We start from the raw sequence: 21,229 nt of genomic DNA, 5'->3' as shown, positions 1-21,229 counted from the left end.
CAAGACTAGGTGAACAATTTAAATAGACCTATAAACTGCAAGAAATAAATCTGTCATCAAAAGCCTCCCAACAACAACAACAACAACAAAAAGTCCAGGGCTTGATGGTTTTAGTGCATAATTCTACCAGAACTTCTAAGAAGAGCTAATACCTATAATCTTCAAATTCTCAAAGTATTCCACATAATAGAAACAGAAGAAACATTGCCAAACTCTATTTATGAGGCTACAGTTATCCTCATAAGAAAACCACACAAAGACTCCACCAAGAAAGAGAATTACAGACCAATCACACTCATGAACATAGATGCAAAAATAATAAATTACTAACAAACATAATCCAAGAAAATAACACAAAAAAATCCACCATGTTCAAGTCAACTTCATCCCAGAGATGCAGGGATGGTTTAACATATGAACAATCTATCAATTTAATCTATCATATAAATATACTGAAAGAAAAAATATGGTCATCACATTAGATGCTGAAAAAGCATTCAACAAAATCCAACACCCCTTCATGATAAAGGTCTTGGAGAGATCATGGATACAAGAAACATACTTGTGTGTGTGTGTGTGTGTGTGTGTGTGTGTGTGTGTGTGTGTATGGCAGCTGTCAGCCAAGATCAAATTAAATGAAGAGAAGCTCAAAGCAATTCCACTAAAATCTGGAACAAGATAAGGCTGTCCACTCTCTCCATATCTAGTCAACATAATTCTTGAAGTTCTGGCTACAGCAATAGGACAACAAAAGGAGATCAAGTGTATTCAAATTGGAAAGGAAGAAATCAATCCTTCATTATTTGCAGATGATATGATAGTATATATAAGTGACCTCAAAAACTCTATCAAAGAACTCCTACAGTTGATAAATATCTTCAGTAATGTGGCATGATACAAGATCAACTCAAGAAAATTAGTAGCCCTCCTATATACAAATGATAAAGAAGCTGAGAGGGAAATCAGAGAAACATCACCTTTCACAATAGCCACAAATTATATAAAAGACCTTGCGGTGATACTAACCAAATAAATTAAAGACCTATTTGATAAGAACTTTGTGTCTTTGAAGAAAGAAATTGAAGGAGATACCAGAAAATCAACAGATCTCTCATGTTCTTGGATAAGTAGGATCAACATAATAAAAATGGCAATCCTACCAAAAGCAGTCTATAGATTCAATGCAATCCCCATCAAAATCCCAACACAATTCTTCACAGACCTTGAAAGAATAATAAACTTCACATCGAAAAACAAAAAACCCATGATAGCCAAAACAATCCTGTACAATAAAGGAACTTCTGGAGGCATCATCATCCCTGACATCAAGCTCTATTATTGAGCTACAATAATGAAAACAGCTTGGTATTGGCATAAAAACAGAGAGGTTGACCACTGGAATTGAATCAAAGACCCAGATATTAATCCACATACCTATGAACAGTTGATTTTTGACAAAGAAACTGAAAGTACAAAATGGAACAAAGAAAGGGTCTTCAACAAATGGTGCTGGCATAACTGGATGTCAACATGCAGAAGAATGAAAGTAAGTTCATATCTATCTCCATGTACAAAACTCAAGTCCAAATGAACTGAAGACCTCAATATAAATCTGACCACACTGAACCTGATAGAAGAGAAATAGCCTTCAATCCATGGGCACAGGAGACTACTTTCTAAATATAATCCTAATAGCACAGGAACTGAGAGCAACAATAAATAAATGGGACATCCTGAAACTGAGAAGCTTCTGTAAAGCAAAGGACATAATCAATAAGGCAGCCCACTGAATGGGAAAAGATCTTCACCAACCCCACATCAGACAAAGGACTAATCTCCAAAACATATAAATAACTCAAGAAATTAGAAATCAAAATTTCAAATAATTCAATTAAAAACTGGGGTACAAAACTATACAGAGAATTCTCAACAGAAGAATCTCAAATGGCTGGAAGACACTTAAGGAAATGTTTAACATCCTTAGCCATCAGGGAAATGCAAATCAAAAGAACTTCGAGATACCATTTTACACCAGTCAGAATGGCTAAGGTCAAAAATATCAATGATAGCTTATGCTGGAGAGGATGTGGAGCAAGGGAAACACTCCTCCATTTCTGGTTGAAATGTAAACTTGTGTTACCACACTGGAAATCAGTATTGCGGTTTCTGAGAAAATTGGGAATCAACCAACCCCAGGAATCCACAAAGATGACCCCAGCTGAGACCCTAAGCAATAGAGGAGAGGGTGCCAGAACTGGCCTTGCCCTGTAGTCAGACTGATGAATATCTTAAATATCACCACAGAACCTTCATCCAGCAACTGATGGAAACAGAGACAGAGACCCACATGGGAACAGTAGACTGAGATCTCAAAGTCCAGTTGAAAAGTGGCAGGAGTGAGAATATGAATAAAGAGGTCAAAACCATGATGGGGACAGCCACTGAAACAGTCTACATGAGCTAATGGGAGTTCACCAACTCCAACTGGACAGAGAAGGAACAAGCATAGGTCCAAACTAGTCTCTCTGACTGAGGTTGACAGATGCATGGCTGGGGCAGACTGAGGAGCCACTGGCAGTGGCACCAGGATTTATCCCTACTGCTTGTACTGGCTTTTGGGGAACCTATTCTGTTTGGGTGGATACCTTTCTCAGCCTAGATATAGTAGGGAGGGCTTTGGACCTTCCCCAAAGCAATGTGCCTTACCTTCTCTGTGGAGTGGATGGGGGTAGGGAGTGGTGAGTGGAGGGAATAGGAGGAAGAGAGTGGGAACTTGGATTGGTATGTACAATGAAAAAAGGTAGTTTTTTTTAAAGTTTACTTTTTAAATTTTTTTATTTTTTATGATTTATTTATCTTTATTTTATGTGCATTGGTGTGAAGGTGTCAGATCCCCTGGAACTGGATTTTCAGACAGTTGTGAGCTGCTATGTGGGTGCTAGGAATTGAACCCTGGTCCTCTGGAAGAGCAGTCAGTGCTCTTAACCGCTGAGCAATTTCTCCAGCTCCTAGTTTGTTTTTTTTTTAAGAAAATAAAAATAATTCTTGTCTTCAAACAAGTATGAGCATCAAGGACTGCTGGACACAGACACGAGTACTCTAGAACATTTGGCACTAAGCTCCTTGGTGTCTTTCTCCCATTTGCATCTCTGTGCCTACAACAGTACTCTGCAGAAGGATAACTTACGAAAGCAAATGAGATTGTGAGTAGCAGATATATTACTTTGTTGTCTATGTTCGGAAACCCAGCTGTTTTGGATTCTTTCAAAATAAAAAGCATAGTTTTAGAATTTCTTGGATTACAAGGTACTAGGAGTCCATTAAAATGTCACAACCCCATAGACTTTCATTTGTAATAAGTACCTTGAGCATGGGTGGAGATACCGACTTGCAAGGTACTTTTTCCCTTTAGATATGGGGACCAGGGCTATGATGGAAAGACAGACAAAGTAGCCCTGGGAGTGAGGCAGCACTTCATGGAGAAAGGAGGTAGGGGGAGCCAAAGGAAGCCTGTCTTCTCCCAGAAGGTGCCTCTAAGCCACCTCCCAATCAGTCCATGTGTTCTTCACGTTGTAAAGTCACTGGAAAGCAAACGAGAGCCCAGAAAACTACTCTGTCACAACGGTGTCAATAGAGTGTTCAACTCCGAACCATTAATAGACTTTGAACCAATGTCTGCTGAGAAGTGATGCACACTGTCTCGAAATATGCAGCTGATTACCTACTACCTACAAGGGAGTGGGCTGCATCCATATTGACTGCAATGGAAACAAAATGATCAGACTTAACACCATCAGTGATGAGCAACGTAACTTATGCCGTGTAATTTTGATGTGCTTCTCCGATGCACTGTTATGGCAATGTCAGATTGCTCTCCAGGGCATTTCACCTGCATTGCACTGGGGACAAAATATATAAATTTATATCAGAGAAATTCTGCCAAGAACCTTGCGTGTGACCTTTAAATGTTCACAGGATGAAAGGACTCGCTTGTGGTCATGTGAATGTGTGTCTGTGCCCATGTGTTCAGTGCCTGGAGAATTCAGAAGATGGTGGAACTGGAGTTACAGGCCCCCTTGAGGCCCTAGTTAGGGTGCTGGGAATTGAACGCTGATCCTCTGGAAGATCAACAGATACCCTTAACCACCTGTCTCAGCACACACACACACACACACACACACACACACACACACACACACACCTCCTTTTAAACTTGAAGACCAACACTGGAAAAGATTTAAAGGTTTAATAGACAAGGGCACTTTGCAGAGCTCATCACACCCCAGCCAAATGAACCAGAACACGTGCCTGTAGACCTCTCATCTAAACCCGGCATTCACTGTTCTGAACTCTGATTTAAGACGTGCTGCTGGGTCTTGTGTTCTTTGGCGGCTTGGGGAAAGTTAAGCTTTATCAGCAGAGGGCAGCGGAGGGACAGGCAAGGGGCTCCACACCTCTCCTCCTACAGGAGGTTGGTTGACTTTTTTTTTTTTTAATTTTTCTTCCCGCAAGGGGTCTTTTAGGTTGTTAGCCCATTATCTACATTTAACTGCCTTCGAGTTTGGCCAGTAATTAGCGGATTAGCAGATGCCTACCTTCCACAGGGACAAGGGCAACGGTGCAGTGAGGTCCTCATAGTGGGACAGCCACCCCCTCTGTGCTTGTCCTACTTTAGGGCTATCCACCCACTGCTTCAGGCGGTGGCTGCGCCTACATTTGCAGTTACTGAAATCTTCAGAGGAGAGGTCAGAGAAACTTCTGGTAAGGGGTGAGAGGACCAATGTTTTTAAGCTGTATAGGCTATCGGGTCTCTGTCGCAGTGACTCAATTCTGATTTTAGAGAAAAGGAGTACGGCGATCCAGAGATCACTTCAGAGAACAGGAAAGGAACGTTGAATTTAAAAAGAGATTCTGGGATTCTAGCAAGGGTTCACAGGCGACCTGCTTGCTACATGGTGGTTGCCCTGTTTTAGCAGTCAGAAACCAGAAGGTGGCAGCAGAGAGCTGTGATACTGCTAGAGACCACCGGTCCCGCATAAAAACCCCTGGGAAGCACAGCCTGATCCGTATGTGATGTGTCTGGAAACCCGAGCAGAAAGGAAGAACATTAGCCTCCATTTACCTAATAGTGATGGACAGGAGCTAAGAAGAAGGTCGGAGAAGACTTTGATTTGGAATAAATTTGAGATTTATGGGTTAAAAAAAGGAGGGGCCCGCTCTGAAATAGTTGGCAGAACTGCCCCTGGCTGCACTGAGTCAAGATGCTTTGTGGCGTTCATGACCTCAACATAAAGTCTGGGGATGGCCCAAACTGACTCTACCTAAACATGATATTGAGAATATCCTTATGCTTCATTAGTTTCCGGTGGTCAAATCTCAGCTGAATACGGTAAACCCCACGCTGAACCTGTGTAGATAATAAGTAACCCTGTATCCAATTTGAAGCCCAATTCCACCCAACAAATAAAATATTCTAAAAAGAAATAGGGAGAAACATAAAGAACATTCCATAATATGGGACCATCTATACTGCTGTTCAGGTTGGAAAAAGAAATCCTTAACGATGTGGAGATATAACTCTTGAGTCTCTTTGCTTAAAACAACACACTGTAAACAATGACTATTTGTCGAGAGCCTAGTACTTGAGGTAAGTAATGAAAGGCATCTTTCTTCTTGCAGAAATTTTGAAGAAAAGAGATCTCACTATTCAGATTTCACATATGTGGAAAACTGATATTTGATAACGATACTGCGATAATATAAGAGTTGATTTGGTAAACCAAGATGGCTACTGAGCGACTAACAGGCAGGCAAAGCATCCAGAGCATATGTATCGGACAGAGGGATGATTGGCACATAAGGTGGAAGGAATAGAGCAGGTTGCAGGAGGTTCTGCTCAGGGCACCATGTTCAAAATGTGAGTATTTTTTTTTTTACAGTATTTTCCTTTAAATATGGTTGTATTTTGGATATCAGTAAGCTACTGAAAACTGGGAAAAAACAAAACTAGAAACAGGAGTCTACAGCAACCATCAAAAGGAGGAGCAAGGATCTTCTCTAGCAAAGAATTGAGACTGGTTGAAACAATGAAAAATTATTTAAGGGAAGTGATGGTCTTCTAAAGGCAAAGAGGAGTACTGGATTAGTATGAACTAGAATATTAATTCGTTTTCTAAAACTAAAACAGACTCCCTTAACTGGTTACTTTTAAATTTCAAGCTTGGATTAGAAACCTTTGTTGGCAAAAGTGTAGATGTGGTGTTTCTTAAATTACAAGCCCCGAATCCGATGTTCTCTTCCCCCTATTCCATCCACAGTTATCTCCCAAGTGAAGGTGTCTATAACAATTATACAGTTGTGTGTCTACTGAAACCACCAAATCACCATAATAGATAGCTTTCACGTGCTAATTGTTTTGTGGTTGTGACAGAACACCTGGCGGGAGTAACCTCTGGACAGACAAGTCTGCCATGACAGGATGTCAAGCTGACAGGAACTCCTTACTCCCATTCCTTCAATCCTTCACCCCAGGCCAGAGAGTATGTTCAGGCCTGGATTGCTCTAATCTAAAACATCCTTTGCAGACATGCCCAGAGATGTGTGTCCCTGAGGACTGTAAACCCTGTGATGTTGACAAGATGGCCCACCACACACCCCAACATAAAGTAGCCTTCCTGTTACAGTCTTCCTTCCAGCCCAGCTTTTCCTGTCTAGGGAGTTCCCACATAGTCCAGAGCTAGAGACATGATCAAGCCGAATCCCGCCAGAATTGCATTGAGAGTAACAACAGCAGGAGCCTTCAACGGAAAGTGTTTAACAGCTGGTGACAGCTTTTAATTTTTTTTTTTTTGGTACAATGTCACATTCCTGAGATGGGTTTGGCTGCTTCCATTCATCCGTTCACTGTCATGACGGAAGATACATTGCGCCACTGCTGTCCCGTGTTCCAGCGGGGTTGTGAATCTTATCCCACACTCTGGGAAAGCGCTTCTTTCCTGAATATTTACGTTATTGCTATCAAGTGTTTCAGGATATTTGATCACACCGTGTGAAAATGTGTCACTGTTTTATTTTGACTGGTTTAATAAAGAGCTGAATGGCCAATGGCTAGGACGAGAGAAAAGGCAGGATTTCTGGGCAGAAAGAAAAACTCAGAGGGTTAGAATCTAGGTGCATTCTAGAGACACCACACACGAAGAGAGTCAGACATAAAAAAAAAGGAGGCAAAAAGGCTTATGGTAGTATATATATTTATATAAACAGGTTAATTTAAGTTATGAGAGCTAGTTGGAAACAAATCTAAACTAAAGGCCAAGCTTTCGTAATTAACAATAAGTCTCCATGTCATTATCTGTGGATTGAGAGTTTGGCAAAAATGACCAACTACACTAATGTTTTGGAAAAACTGGGAGAGATCATCTGATAGAGTCGGAAGTTTCTGGGAGTTGTTTTATATCTTTGATTATTCAGATTAGCTGCCTAAAAAATGGGCCTGGCATTTTACTGATACATTAATTTATAGGTATATTATTTAGAAATTCCACCTCTACAGTGGGGCCATTTCTCAGAAACAACCCAGAGATGACATGGCTGTTATTATCTTCTGGATAACAGAGATCCTAGGTTAATTTCAGTACATGGTAACAAATATTAAAATATGCCTACAAGAAGAATGTGTTGGGGACACAGTTCAGTGACTGATTGCTTCTCAACATCAACAAAGACTCGGGTCCGTGTGGCACTACCACACTCAGGACACAGCACAAATATTCTTCATCGGCCAGCAACCATGGGAGGGAGGGAAACCTGTTTGTGTGTTCTTCAGGGAAGAAAACAGTACTGACTTGCAGTAAGTGGTAGGAGATATTCATTAGTAGCTTATTGCTTAAATAGGCCTGAACTAAAAGATATGAGCACTTGATTCTGTATCATCGTTGTCTAGAAGGTTCCTGGCACATACTTGCAAGCCTGAAGAAGCCCTCCTGATTAGTGTGTCATGGAGGGTCAAAGAGTGTGTCTTAGAATCCCGCCTTCTATCCTGTAAGTTATGTGTGTAAGAGAAAACTCAACCAAGTTTAGCATTCCTGGCTCCAGATGCTTGTGCCTGGTCATAGCAAAGGTAGCTGCACTGAATCCTCATCGTTTGGAGAAGGATGATTTTATTCTTGCAACTTAGATGTGTTTTAAGAAGAGTTGAAGACACCTTAGCATATGCTACACTTGGTAGGGCATTTACCTCATATGAATGGGACCCTTACTTAGACTTCAAGCACCATTCACATGCCTACCCACACCTAAACCATATGGTTGAATTTTTTTCTTTTTCTTTTTTTGGTGTGACTATACACTTGCTAGTGTCTGTGGGTGTGCATATGCATGTAGTGCATGTTCACGTGTAGGGATGTGGAAGTCCTCACTCACTCCACCCTTTGTTGACACAAACCCTCTCTCACTAAGCCAGAAATTCAATGGCTTGGCTAGGCTAGACAGACAATGTGCTTCCTAATCAGTACCTGGGTTCTACTGTGTACAGTTTTCTCACTTTGTCTCGGGATCTGGTCTCAGGTCTTTGTGCTTGTGTACCAGGCACTTTGGTCTCCAAGAAGAGAATTAACCCTTACACTAAAATCTAACTATGAAGAAAGATCAAGCCAAAAAAAATCAGGTTAATCACATTTTTTTAAAAAAAATTTAGAGATGACAACAATACCTGACCTTGAATTTTCTTCTCACATCTGCTATTTTGTTCTCTATTTCGTCTGTTTTATTCTTAGCTAGGTGAAAAACAGCCCCGACTTGATATGTCTCTTTGTAGAGCTCTCTGAGGTAATTGTTATTCTTTATCTTCAGCTCCAGCAATGACTGGGTTTCGAACTCATATTCCATTTTCTTCTTTATACTACAAAAAAGAACAAAAATTCAGTGTAGTTACTCTAAGAGAACATACACTTAGACGATCTATAGGACAACCTTGGCCTTAGTTGAACCTATTGTCAACAGCACTTGTGCGCACACCTTTTCGGATCTACTGGCATCTATACATCACAGCCTGAAAATAAAACCCTTTTTGCACTCCTCTCCTGTCTATCACCTTTTCTATTCACACAGCATTTGTTTGTTTGATTGTTTTTGTTTTGTTTGTTTTAAACACAAACCAGAATGCTTTAAATGGAAGAGTGAAAGCTTAAACAGAAGCCCCAGGTCCATCAGTTTCCAGACTCCACCATTACTGACATTTTGTACCAGATGGGACATGTGTTGTGGACAGAAGGTGTCCTGTGTGTCGAGCGATGTTGACCGGCAGCTCATCTCCCCTGCATCAGCATCTCAGCTTGACAGCCTAGGATCTACAGGCATTGCTAAGTGTCTCTTGGGTAGGATACAACATGCTGCCATCTGAGTACCACATAACTACATTGTAGTAATAAGAGCGGATGGGGCTGCATCCCCAGCACCCCAGCCGCCTGCTAGCTTATGCTCCGAAATAACAACACACAAACTGTATTCATTTAAACACTGCTTGGCCCTTTAGCTTTAGCCCTTACAGGCTAATTCTCACATCCCGATCAACCCATCTCTAATAATCTGTGAGCACCGGTCTTACGGGGAAAGATTCAGCATGTCTAAACTGGCGGCTTGCTTCATCGCGTGCGTCTGCCCCGGAGAGCGGAGCATGGCGTCTCTGTCTGAGGTGTCTTACTTCACTTCCTCTTCCTCCCAGCATTCTGTTCTGTTTACTCCACCCACCTATGTTCTAAGCTATGAGCCCAAGCAGTTTGTTTATTACTTAACCCATGAAATCAACAGATTGATATATGACACTCCCACATCACTACATCGATGAAGGAAGTGGTTCTCAGATTCAGCAGTGTATGACAGTCTCAAGAAAGGCATTCTACATTGCTTTGTGTTTTAGACAATTGGCTATAGTTGACTTGGAGTCATGCTCCAGCATGGCAGTTTTCACATACCTCGGGTGATAAAACTATTGGATAATGAAGAAGCAGACCCAAATTAATTAGAAATATCTTTTTTCATCATATGGTTAGTTTACGCGGTCACAGACTGCTGGGCTCTGCTTGAGTCAGAAGGTGTAGGACATTGGATTAGCCTTCAGGTGCCACTGATGAGACCTCGTGTAGAAAACTGCCCAAGAAGCTCTGCTCAGAGGAACAACCACTTGGACACAGGTGAGTGTGAAGAGATGCAGCCAACTCATAGGTGGGAAAACAATGCATACAACTGCGGATGAGCTGCACTGACTTGTTCTCTGGCCTCTTGTTCCCTCAAGGATAAACATGAGCGAATAAGAATCATCATTCATTAAAGGTGTGCCAACGACAGAGCATGGCTCACAAATCAGACAAAACAAAATGGTGCCAAGAAATCAAAGCAGAAGAGGGGGGCAACCATAATAAAAATATCTGCCTGAATTATTTCATCAGAGAGTCAATATGGAAAGTTTCGTTGTATAACATCAATGAACTGTGCTAGCTGAGACAAGACAAACTCAACCATTGCCTATAGGAGTGAAGGCACCTATGAAAACAGATATTGAAGCCAAAACTCAGCTTAGCTATCTTTTATGCCATGTTGTCCCTCATACCAATTTAGGATCGCTCTCTCTCTCTTTTCTTTTTTCTTTCTTTCTTTTTTTTTTGTTACTTACAAAAGCACAACAAATGGAAATTCCAGAAATGGTGATTGAATCAGGTGCGACTAGGAGAGAAATTTCACAGTGTAAAATGGAAAGAAATGGGGATTAAAAATATGGCAATATAAAAACATGAAAGAAAATGGAGATGGCTGTGTTTATTTAACAAATAGATGAAAGGGCTGGGGAGATGACACAGTTAATAAGGCACCTGCTGCACAGGTGTAAGGATATGGGTTTGATATCCAGAATCCACACAGCAGTGGGTGGCACAGACAGGTGGATCCCTGGGATCCACTGGCCAGTCAGCTTAGCTGAATTGGTAACTCAAGGCCGGTAAGAGATTCTGAACCAAACAAAGGTGGACGGTGCCTGAGGAATGACACCCAAGGTTTTTGTCTGGTCTTCACATGTATCTTTATATACATGTGCACTGGAAAATGCACAAATGATATGGAATATTACCTTAATGATGTAATGGTATATTTGTTAATGCAGCCTTTGTTTAATTATGTAAAGATGTGTTGCTGTTTCACCTTGCCTGTCTAAGGCATTTAATTGGTCAAATAAAAAGCTGATTAGTCAATAACCAGACAGTAGAGGAATAGGCAGGGCTGGTTGGTGGACAGAGAGAAAGAGTAAAAGAGAGAGAAGAGAACAAAAGAAAAGGAGAGAATGAGGGAGAAAGAGAGGGAGATGCCTGGGAACCAGCCAGGCAGACATGAAATAAGACAAATAGAGTAAAAGAAAGGTAAAATAAAATTCCCTAAGACAAAATACAGATGAAAAGAAAGGTTAATATAAGTTATAAGAGCTAGCAAGAACCAAGTATAAGATAAGGTCAAGCATTCATAATTAATAATAAGTCTTAGTGTCATGATTTGTGAGCAGTTTGAGGCCCAAAAGAAAGCCCGATACATTTAAATGCATATGTAAACATACACAGAAAAATACCAAAAAAGAAAAACAAGTAAGGAAAATACGAAACATGTATTTCAAAAATATTTCTTAGCACATACTTTTAAATCTAGCTGGAGGCTGGGGTGGGATTACAGGATTGTGGACAGTCTTTGACAAAGAGTGAGACTTTGTCTCAGGAATTTCAAGTATGTTCTGAACATGGAAGAATGTGTTGAGACTGAGGACAGATGCTGACATTGACCTTGAGTACCAATTACCCTTTGAGCCTGAACTACAGAAAGCAAAGAGTTAACAGATACTGTTTCTGTACTAGAACTTAAACATGAAACTTGTCATATCCACCATTCTCCTTTCAATATGAGTAGGCCGCAATATAAATTAAAAAGTTTTATTTCTGGGTATACCTTGCATCAGATCCACTGTGATGATGCATCAATCTGAACTTTAGTAGATGCTCTACTGTCCCATTATCTATGACCCCTCCCCACTTTGTTTTTTCCTGCAAGTCTTTCCTTGTTCTTCTGTTTTTTTCTTTGTTACTCTGTGCTGTTATCTGGATTCTGTCTTAGAATCTGAGGCATCATGATTATTGAATCTGTTGCTTTGTAGCCGAATCCCCAGTAACTTTGAGTCCGGCTTCCTTTTCATACATTTTGGAGGATTTTACTTTATTCTGTTATTGCAAACATTTTAAACTCACTTGAGATGTATCTAAGATTCCCACTATGTAAGCATTAAAATAATAGAATTATTGGAAAATATATTTAAATATCTGTTTAAATATAATCATTGCATTATTTCAACTTACTGTGATACACACACACAGATATTAACTGCCATTCATGGTGGATATTTTCTGATGTGTTTTATAATTTCATAAGCCCATTTTAAAACACTTTCCTTGATAGGAATCATCTGAGGTCTCAATCAGCTTATTTCTTTAGAGAATACATAGAGTCATAACTATAAAGCTATAAAGGTTCTCTTTGGAGATATATGCTACATTAAATAAAAAAAAGTACCCTCTGAAGCCATTTCTCAGAAAAATCATCAAATGATAAAGTCACTGCTCTTTATATCTTAAAATTTGTCTTACAGAATGTGACATATATAATATAATGAAATTGAAATTTTTCTTCTTAGAATATTATTCAACACATACTTAATGTACGCCCGTAAGCGACCATGGTAGCACATGTCTTCAATGTCAGAATTTTGGAGTTAGTGGCGGGCAGATCTCTGTGTTCTAGGCCTGCCTGGTCTACAGAGAGAGTTCCACACAGACAGATCCTGTCTTGAGAAACAATCAAACAAACAAAAAAGGATGTTCGCAATGCGTCTGGCACTAAGTTGGCCACTGGGGTTCTAAAGTTGGAAGGACGTATGCTATGAATAGCTGCTAATGAGCTTTGCAAAGCAGTCACAGGAGATTGCATATGCAGCTCAGAACAAACTGTGTGCATTACCTTTCTCTTTTAAATTGTGCATGGGAAAAGCTCACTAAGGCTGCATTATTTCTAAATATTTCTAAACGGAAAATATTTAAACAAGTTCAGCCTCTCTGTAGAGAGGGGGGCAGGATAGGAAAACATGCAAATAAATTACAAAAAAACCCTTGTGTCTGTAGGTGTGCAGGCACAGTAAAGCTAGTTAGGAAACCACACGAGAGAAGGAAAAGATCTTAAGTGGGAAGGAATAGGGCGAAGAGAGCACACCGGGATATATGTGACTTGATGTAAAAGCAGAAAATGGAGGACTGTATCTAGGGAGGAAGGGGACCTACTGAGAGGAGTGTGAGAGAAAATAGAGGACAGTCAGGGCAGAGTCAAATTAGAACGAATTATGCTACAAATGAATAAGGATACCATCATGAACCCATTGCTTTGAATGCTAACTTAAAAATTAATTTCATAAACTCACACGGAATCATCACCACTAATGGCAAAATGAGATGCATCTTTGCAGTGGTCACCAGCAAGATCCTGCATTTTTTCCTGTGGCTATTAGTCAATAGAGAGAATACTAATTCTGGAATAATTGTTTCCTCTGTGGTTTCACAGAAGGCAGGAAGTTTCTTTGTACATGTAGCAACTTCATAAGGCTACTATTTGTGTAAAATATGAATTCACACACAAAGACTGAACAAATGATTATATGCATTATTGTTGGAAAGAATTGAAAGTGATATTGAATGTTTTATTACAATAGAACCATTATAAAGGAATCCTAGCTCCCTCTTATTTCAAAGTGAACATCCAGGCACTCCTCATTCTGATAAAAACATAAATCATGGCCAGCAAAAGCTGTTGGTTGGTGGTGCTCACTTGAGTGCTGATGATGCATAAGATTTCTCCTGACTCGGCCAGGCAGAGGTGGCTCACACCTATAATCCCAGCACTCTGGAGGCAGAGGCAGGTGAATCTCTGTGAGTTTGAGGACAGCCTGGTCTACAAGAAACAGCCAAAGCTACAGAGAAATCTTGTCTCAAAACAAAACAAAACAGATATCTCCTGACTCTAGCAAGGATCATTTACAAAACATAAATCTGCCCTCACTGATTTTGATAAAAAACATGAAATAATTTCATGCTATAGTATATGTTTATGACTATACTTTGGTTTTCATAGTTTACTGCCTATCAGATTTTCTTTACCTCTTTATATTCACAGATAAAAAGGCACTACACATAACTTCCATCTTGCTATGGCTTACCCATTCATTGAGTAAATGCTCTGATTTATTTGACATTTTTCATTTTATGTTAGTTTCCTATTTAAAGAAAACACTGATAATTTAAAATAGATTTGTGTTGGTAATAATGGGTAGGGGTAAGGATTTCCTTCTTTCATCATAAAGCTGCTAGGAAGACTTCCTTTCTCTGCCACACCATAGTGCCACTTCTGTCGTGAGTCATGTGGAAGAATATGTAAAGGTCTGATGCTGAATCTACATTCTGACTGAACAACCTGACATTATCAACAAAACTCGCCTTACAAATTAAGATTTATCATAATCATGTTTCTTCGGGTACTTTGAATTTAACGGACCCCATAGTCTCATAGGGAGCAGTACTATTAGGAGGTAGGCTTTGTTGGAGGAAGTGTGTCACTGTGGGGATAGGCTTTGAGGTCTTCTATGCTCAGGATACCACCCAGTGTTTCAGTCAACTTTCTGTTTGCCTCCATGATATAGAAATCTCAGCTTCTGCACCGTGGCTGTCTACATCCCACCATGATCTCTGCCATCATGACAATGGACTGAACCTCTTAACCCTAAGCCACCACATTTAAAGGAATTAAATGTTTTCCTTTATAAGCATTTCCATGATCATGGTGTCTCTTCACAGCAATAAAAACCCTAACAAAGACAGAAGTTGGTACCAAGGACTGAAGTATTGCTGTGATAGACCTGACAATGTTTTTGTTTGGAGTTATATGAACTTTGGTACTTTGGGTTAGGAAAACAGTGGAATGCTCTAAGCACTGCTTAATGGGAAATACTTGCAGGAGCATGGGAGACAGTGGTGCTGAGTGTGACTAGATAAATTATGGGGCCTACCTCAAGAGGTAACAGAGGAGAAGAATATTAATATGTTGCCTATAAATCATTCTTGTGATATTTTGGTGAAGGAAGTTGCTGCATTTTCCCTTTGTCCAAAAAGTCTGGGTGAGGCTAAAGTGAAGAGTTTTGGATTAATTCTGTTGGCAAAAGCAATCTGAAGACAGCCTAGTATAATCTGTCCTTTGGTTAAAAGGAATAGCTCTAATGAAGATTTATAATGAAGAGGAGTAAGCTGAGAAGGGTAAATTGCAAAGTATAAAATTTAAAGAGAAAAAGAGCATCCAGAAAGTGGAATGGAGCTAAATCCTGTGTTCAAAGAGATGAACAGATTAAGAAATGGAATAAAAGAAATGATGTCCTCAGGGTATAAAATCCCACACAGTTAACTTTTCAACTTTTGTAACAGTACTAAGAAAATTTTAGAGTTGGGTATGATGGGGAATACCTTTCATCCCCAGAATGGAAAGAATGGTGGATCTCTGAGTTTGAGGCCAGCCTGCTCTACAGAGCAAGTTTCAGGATAGCAAAGCTTAGGAAATGAAGGACAGAAAACTGATGAAGATACTGAACAAGGAGTCATGTTCCAGTCACAGTAAGTGGCCGAACCTGGCATCTTTGACCACATGGTTTTGTCTTTGGAGGTAAGAATTGAAAAAATAAAAAGGGTTATGGAATTAGCCTCTGTACCAAAAGAAAGCCCACAGAGACTAGGCATGTGTCATGGTTTCCCTGAATGGAGGCACAGTAGAAAGGTCATTGCTTGAAGCTGTGAAGTAAAAGCCTGGATTGCCTTGGGGACCACAAAAAGTTGGAGATGCCAGAGTTGTGGTATATCTGCCAAGAAGAGCTGCTAACAGAGGGGAACAAATCTGAAAGAAAGAAGTGTGTTGCCATCAGCAAAACTGAAAGACATGAAGATGCAGAGTTTGGAGTTTGCCCATTTGGGTTTTGATCTTGTTTTAGTCCACTACTTCCTCACTATGCTTCCTTCCCTATGTTTTGGAATGCGAGTGTAAATTCTGTGCCATTATGTGTTTGAGGCATGTGTTCTATTTTTTTATTACTATTTTATAGGGGATTACAGTAAAGAAATTGGGTGATTCTCAGAAGAGACTTTGGACTTTTAAACATTGTTGAGACTATTACAGACTATGGAAACTTTTAAGTAGAACAAAATGCATTTTGCACTATATTGTTATAAACTTATGGGTGCCAAAAAGTGGAATGTGGTAGTTTTAATATGATTGTCCCCCATAATCTCATAGGGAGTGGTGCTCTTAGGAGGTGTGGTTTTGTTGGAGTAGGTGTGGCCTTCTTGGAGGAAGTTTGTCTCTGTGGGACAGATGTTGAGATTTCCTATGCTCAGGATACGTTCCAGAATCTTAGTCAAATTCCTATTGCCTGCCAGATGTAGGATTCTCAGCTCCTGCACCATGCTTGTCTACATTCCAATGTGTTCCCTGCTATGATGATAATAGACTGAACCACTGAAAATGTAAGCTGCCACCTCAATTAGATGTTTTCTTTTATCAGAGTTGCTATGGTCATGATGTCTCTTCATAGCAACCAAAACCCCAGCTAAGACACTACTCTATTTCCATAATCTTGATTTTCCTTCAACTTTCTCTTGAATATTTAATTGCATTTCCATATATAATTTCTGCCATAAATTTTAACTGACCCATGGATATTTCAATTGTTGCTATTTCTTATTTTGGCAATAAACTTAAAACCAAATAGGTACACAATCATTTTGCTTTTAGATGTCACAGAGAAGCTATCCACCCAATTATTTCATGAATTTTTTTAGCCAATTTCATCTTATGATCACTTTGTTTTATTACAAAACAGCACTACATTGGGAAATTAGTTATAACAATATTAAAAATCTGCTAGTAATTTAGTTAAGGTAGGCTTAATAAATAAAGCCTAGAGTCACATATTGGTGTTTAAAGCTGAAGGATCAGAGAAGCAGTGCAGCCAGTCACTAGAGAGACCTTTTCCCTCTGCCAATGATCAGACCAAAAGGGCAACCCTGTCCTCAGACTGTCTCCTCTGACTGCATCCTCAGACTGCAACTGTCTCCACCAACCTCAGACTGCAATGAGTTCCTGTCTCCTTTTGCCTTATAATCCTTTCTCTCGCCAGCCTTATCATTCCTGTCTCTACCTCCCTAGTGCTGGGATTAAAGTCATGGGATCCCAAGTGTTTGGATCAATGGTATGAGCCACTACCACCTGACTCTCTTTCTCTTTGAGACTGGATCAATTTCGTGTGGCCTAGGGTGGCCTTTAACTAATGGGGTACCCTCTGCCTCTGTCTCCCAAGACCTGGGATTAAAGGTGTATGCCTACACTCCCTAGTTTCTAGTGTCTTAGCTTTGCACTCTGATCTTCAGGAAAGCTTTTATTTTGTTAAGCAAACAAAATTTCACTACATCTTCTCTTTTACTCTAAAATAAAAAAGAAGGCTATCAGTAATATAAGAAAAACTATATACAATAAATACAATGCCTCTATAAAATATATACAGGCAATAATTATATCAACAATGTCCAGTTCATTTGCATTTGACAATTTCAGAGAACATACTCCATTATCTATCCTATCTTATTGAGTTCAAAGTGTTGTACCTAATTCACTTTTTATTCTAACTTGCAATACTAACTTTATGTCTCTCAATGTTATATATACTGTATATTTGTTTAGTGAGTTTCTTTTCTGAGTCTGATAAGCAAGAAAAACTATAACTATCTAGTTTTTAAATCCCTCGAAGACCTGAGGAGGAAATAATATTAACTGAGTAATCAGGAAATGCAAGCAAGCGACTTCCAAAATATTTCAGAAATGACAGAAACAGCTGGCTTCCTGGACAGATATCCAGGATTTCTCTGCAATGTTGGGACATCATCTTCAACCTACAGGCCTCGAATATTTGACATATTTTTCTATAAAGTAGGATTTTTGAAGGACTGTCTTGCCTTGTCTTGGCAAGGTTTGGTAGTCACTCTCTTTTGTATTTGCTTGTCAAATTTGGATAGTATACCATTAGAAATTGAGGCAAGAGTATTTCTTGCACAGTAGATTACTTTAGCCACAATGAAATTAAACTTCATGTCAAGTTTCTTTGATGCTCATTATCTTCCCCAAAGTAGATTGGTGCTGCAAGGAGTAAACATGTCTTATTGTCATAAAAAGAACGTATATTATTAAAACATCTTAAATGCCATACTCTATAGATCTCTGAAGTGTTTAAAGACCAAGTGTCTATTTAAAATATATGCTTGTTTGATCTTGAAAACATACATAATATGACTACCAGTTTGTTTGCAATGACTACTATCTTGCATTTCTTTATATGCTAATTAGTTGTTAATTATAACTTTCAAGGATGACAATTGAAATGTATAGGTACAAAATGTTGAATAAGATTAGAAATATATGTACAGTATATTATAACAAAATAAATCTCAAATTTGTATTAATATACAAAATTTATATATACTATATAAGAGTGCAATACAATGTAAAATATTTAAAACTAGTAACTGCTTTTTAGGAGTAGATTAAATAATCTCTCTTTTTGTCTACTCATATCTGTATTCTCCCTTTTTTCCACTCAGAGTAGATTTAATAATTTACCTTTTTTTTGTATCATATCTGTATCCACCTCTTTTCTTCAAAATAAGAACTTTGAATCTAATCTCCTTTGTTTAGCTTTTTTCCTAACCATTACCAATAACAACTTTTTAACCAGTCTACCTAAGCAATAACAAATATTCATAACCCAATGAAAAACCAGAACCATGTACACCACCTTTTGGGAGTATAAGTGCTGTGTTCTTAAATTTATTTTATGCTGTCTGGGGGATATGGCATCTTTAGGGGATCCTGGAAAGAAAAATTTGGCTTAATTGTCAAGTTATGGTAGAGGTAGCTCTATCATTTGTTGTTGCATCTCCATGTAATGAAAAAGTGCAGGGCTTTACTCAAGTCCTGGCTAGAGAAGTCTGTGAGGTTGGATCATCTCTGTAGGGATAAGTCCCGCCCCTTAGGGGGCGTGTTCGCCTCGGGCTAATGTCTGCCTATAAATTTGGCGAGCGTGCTCAGAGCTTCCTCTTCTTCTACTCTCCTGGTCTCCGCGGGAACGGTGGTTCTGTAAGTCTATTTCTACATTAAAACTATATATATATTTTTACAAACTGTCTGCATTCGTTTACGCCGCTACATTTTGGCGTCCAACGTCGGGCTATTTTGCCCTCGACTCAAGCGGGTAGCCCGCTAGCTAACACAGCACCCTCCTGGGTGCTGTTTTTCAGTTCGTGACTCCGGCCCCAGTGCCGAGTCCGAGACATACTCGGCCACACAGGCCCATTCTGCCTGCCTTGGCTAAGTTTTACAGCGGAACCCCACTGCCTGAATTAGCGGAAGCTCAAGTACCTGCGGTTTTGCAACAAAAGCTGCCACAGCGGCAGATTTGGTCTGACACAAAGTGACTTGGCAGGGCAGTGGTGGCGCACGCTTTTGATACCAGCACTTGGGAGGCAAGGGCAGGCGGATCTCTGTGAGTTTGAGGCCGGCCAGGCAGTGGTAGCACACGCCTTTAATCCCAGCACTTGGGAAGCAGAGGCAGACGGATCTCTGTGAGTTTGAGGCCTGCCAGGCCGTGGTAGCACACGCCTTTAATCCCAGCACTTGGGAAGCAGAGGCAGACGGATCTCTGTGAGTTTGAGGCCTGCCAGGCCGTGGTAGTGCACGCCTTTAATCCCAGCACTTGGGAGGCAGAGGCAGGCGGATCTCTGTGAGTTCGAGGCCAGCCTGGTCTACAAGAGCTAGTTCTAGGACAGGCTCCAAAAACACAGAGACCAACAACTAGCAGGAACCGATCATTGCAGGTAAAAAATTTTTTCTTTTATAAATAAAATGTCTGAACACATTACTGTTCAAGAATTTAACAGTTTTTTTAATTGTACCATGTGGGAGATTTTACAAGAGGTGTCTATCACGCCACCTCTATGGATCCTTCTGGGATTCGTAGTTTTCATTGGCACCAAATGGTTTGATAATAGAAATATGATAAAGTCTTTACGAGATGAATCCAGGATTCTTAAGGCAGAAATAGAACGCTTAAAAACAATTGAGAATGATAACAATCTTCTCAAGAATCAGTTTGAAGTTCTCCAGACTGATAACAATCTTCTCAAGAATCGGTTTGAAGTTCTCCAGACTGATAACAATCTTCTCAAGAATCAGTTTGAAGTTCTCCAGACTGATAACAATCTTCTCAAGAATCAGTTTGGAGTTCTCCAGACTGATAACAATCTTCTCGAGAATCGGTTTGAAGTTCTCCAGGCTGATAACAATCTTCTCAAGAATCAGTTTGAGGCTCTCCAGGCTGATGTTAAGGAGAAATTCATTACTATGGAAGAGGGAACAGCTGATCTGGATCGTAAGGTTCAGTCCCTCTCTGTAGGAACTGAAACATTAGTGGCTGATATTAAGGAGAAATTCATTACTATGGAAGAGGGAACAGCTGATTTGGACAATAAGATTCAGTCCCTTTCTGTAGGAAATGAAACATTAACTGAGAGAATCAAAACTGCTGAATGTGACAATTGGATTTTGTCTAAAGCTTATGACAAATTGATGGAAAGAGTGTCAATACAAGAAGGCACAGTTTATGCCATAAAAATTATGTCCAAAGATAAGATGTTATCTCTAACAGACAAACTTCATACTTTAGAATCCTCAATGAAGGCTTTGGAACATAATTCTGGACAGGAGATTCAGACATTGCAGAAGGCAATAGTGAATAGAATTGAAAAGATTGAGGAATTTCTGAATTCTGATGAAGAAGAGCAAAGGGTAGAAGGGCAAATTTTAACTACATCTGTGGGTAAATCTCTCCGGGACAATTTCCACAAAGCTCTACCGACAGCTCTACCTGCCTTTCCAGTAATAACAACAGAGAAGGTGGTTGGTTCCAGAAACCCTAGGGTCATCAAGGAGGATACATGGGAGCCTGTCCGTATGAATGACCTCAAGGAAATTAAACAGGCTGTCATGACTTTTGGGATGCAAGCCTCTTTTGTTA

At 39.8% G+C, this 21,229-nt stretch overlaps 1 protein-coding gene across 1 annotated transcript in view; it reads right to left on the bottom strand.

The window, feature by feature from the left end:
• Window positions 1–21,229, bottom strand: part of Ccdc178 (coiled-coil domain containing 178) — a 349,165-nt gene that overhangs the window by 218,661 nt on the left and 109,275 nt on the right. The window contains exon 13 of the mRNA XM_075971135.1: window positions 8,716–8,899. Coding sequence (XP_075827250.1) covers window positions 8,716–8,899 — 184 coding nt within the window. The remainder of the gene's footprint in view (window positions 1–8,715; window positions 8,900–21,229) is intronic.

Source organism: Microtus pennsylvanicus, chromosome 4 (assembly GCF_037038515.1).
Source record: "Microtus pennsylvanicus isolate mMicPen1 chromosome 4, mMicPen1.hap1, whole genome shotgun sequence".
NCBI classification, from domain to species: domain Eukaryota; kingdom Metazoa; phylum Chordata; class Mammalia; order Rodentia; family Cricetidae; genus Microtus; species Microtus pennsylvanicus.
The sequence above is the reverse complement of the archived record's forward strand: the minus strand, read 5'-3'. Positions and strand labels throughout refer to the sequence as shown.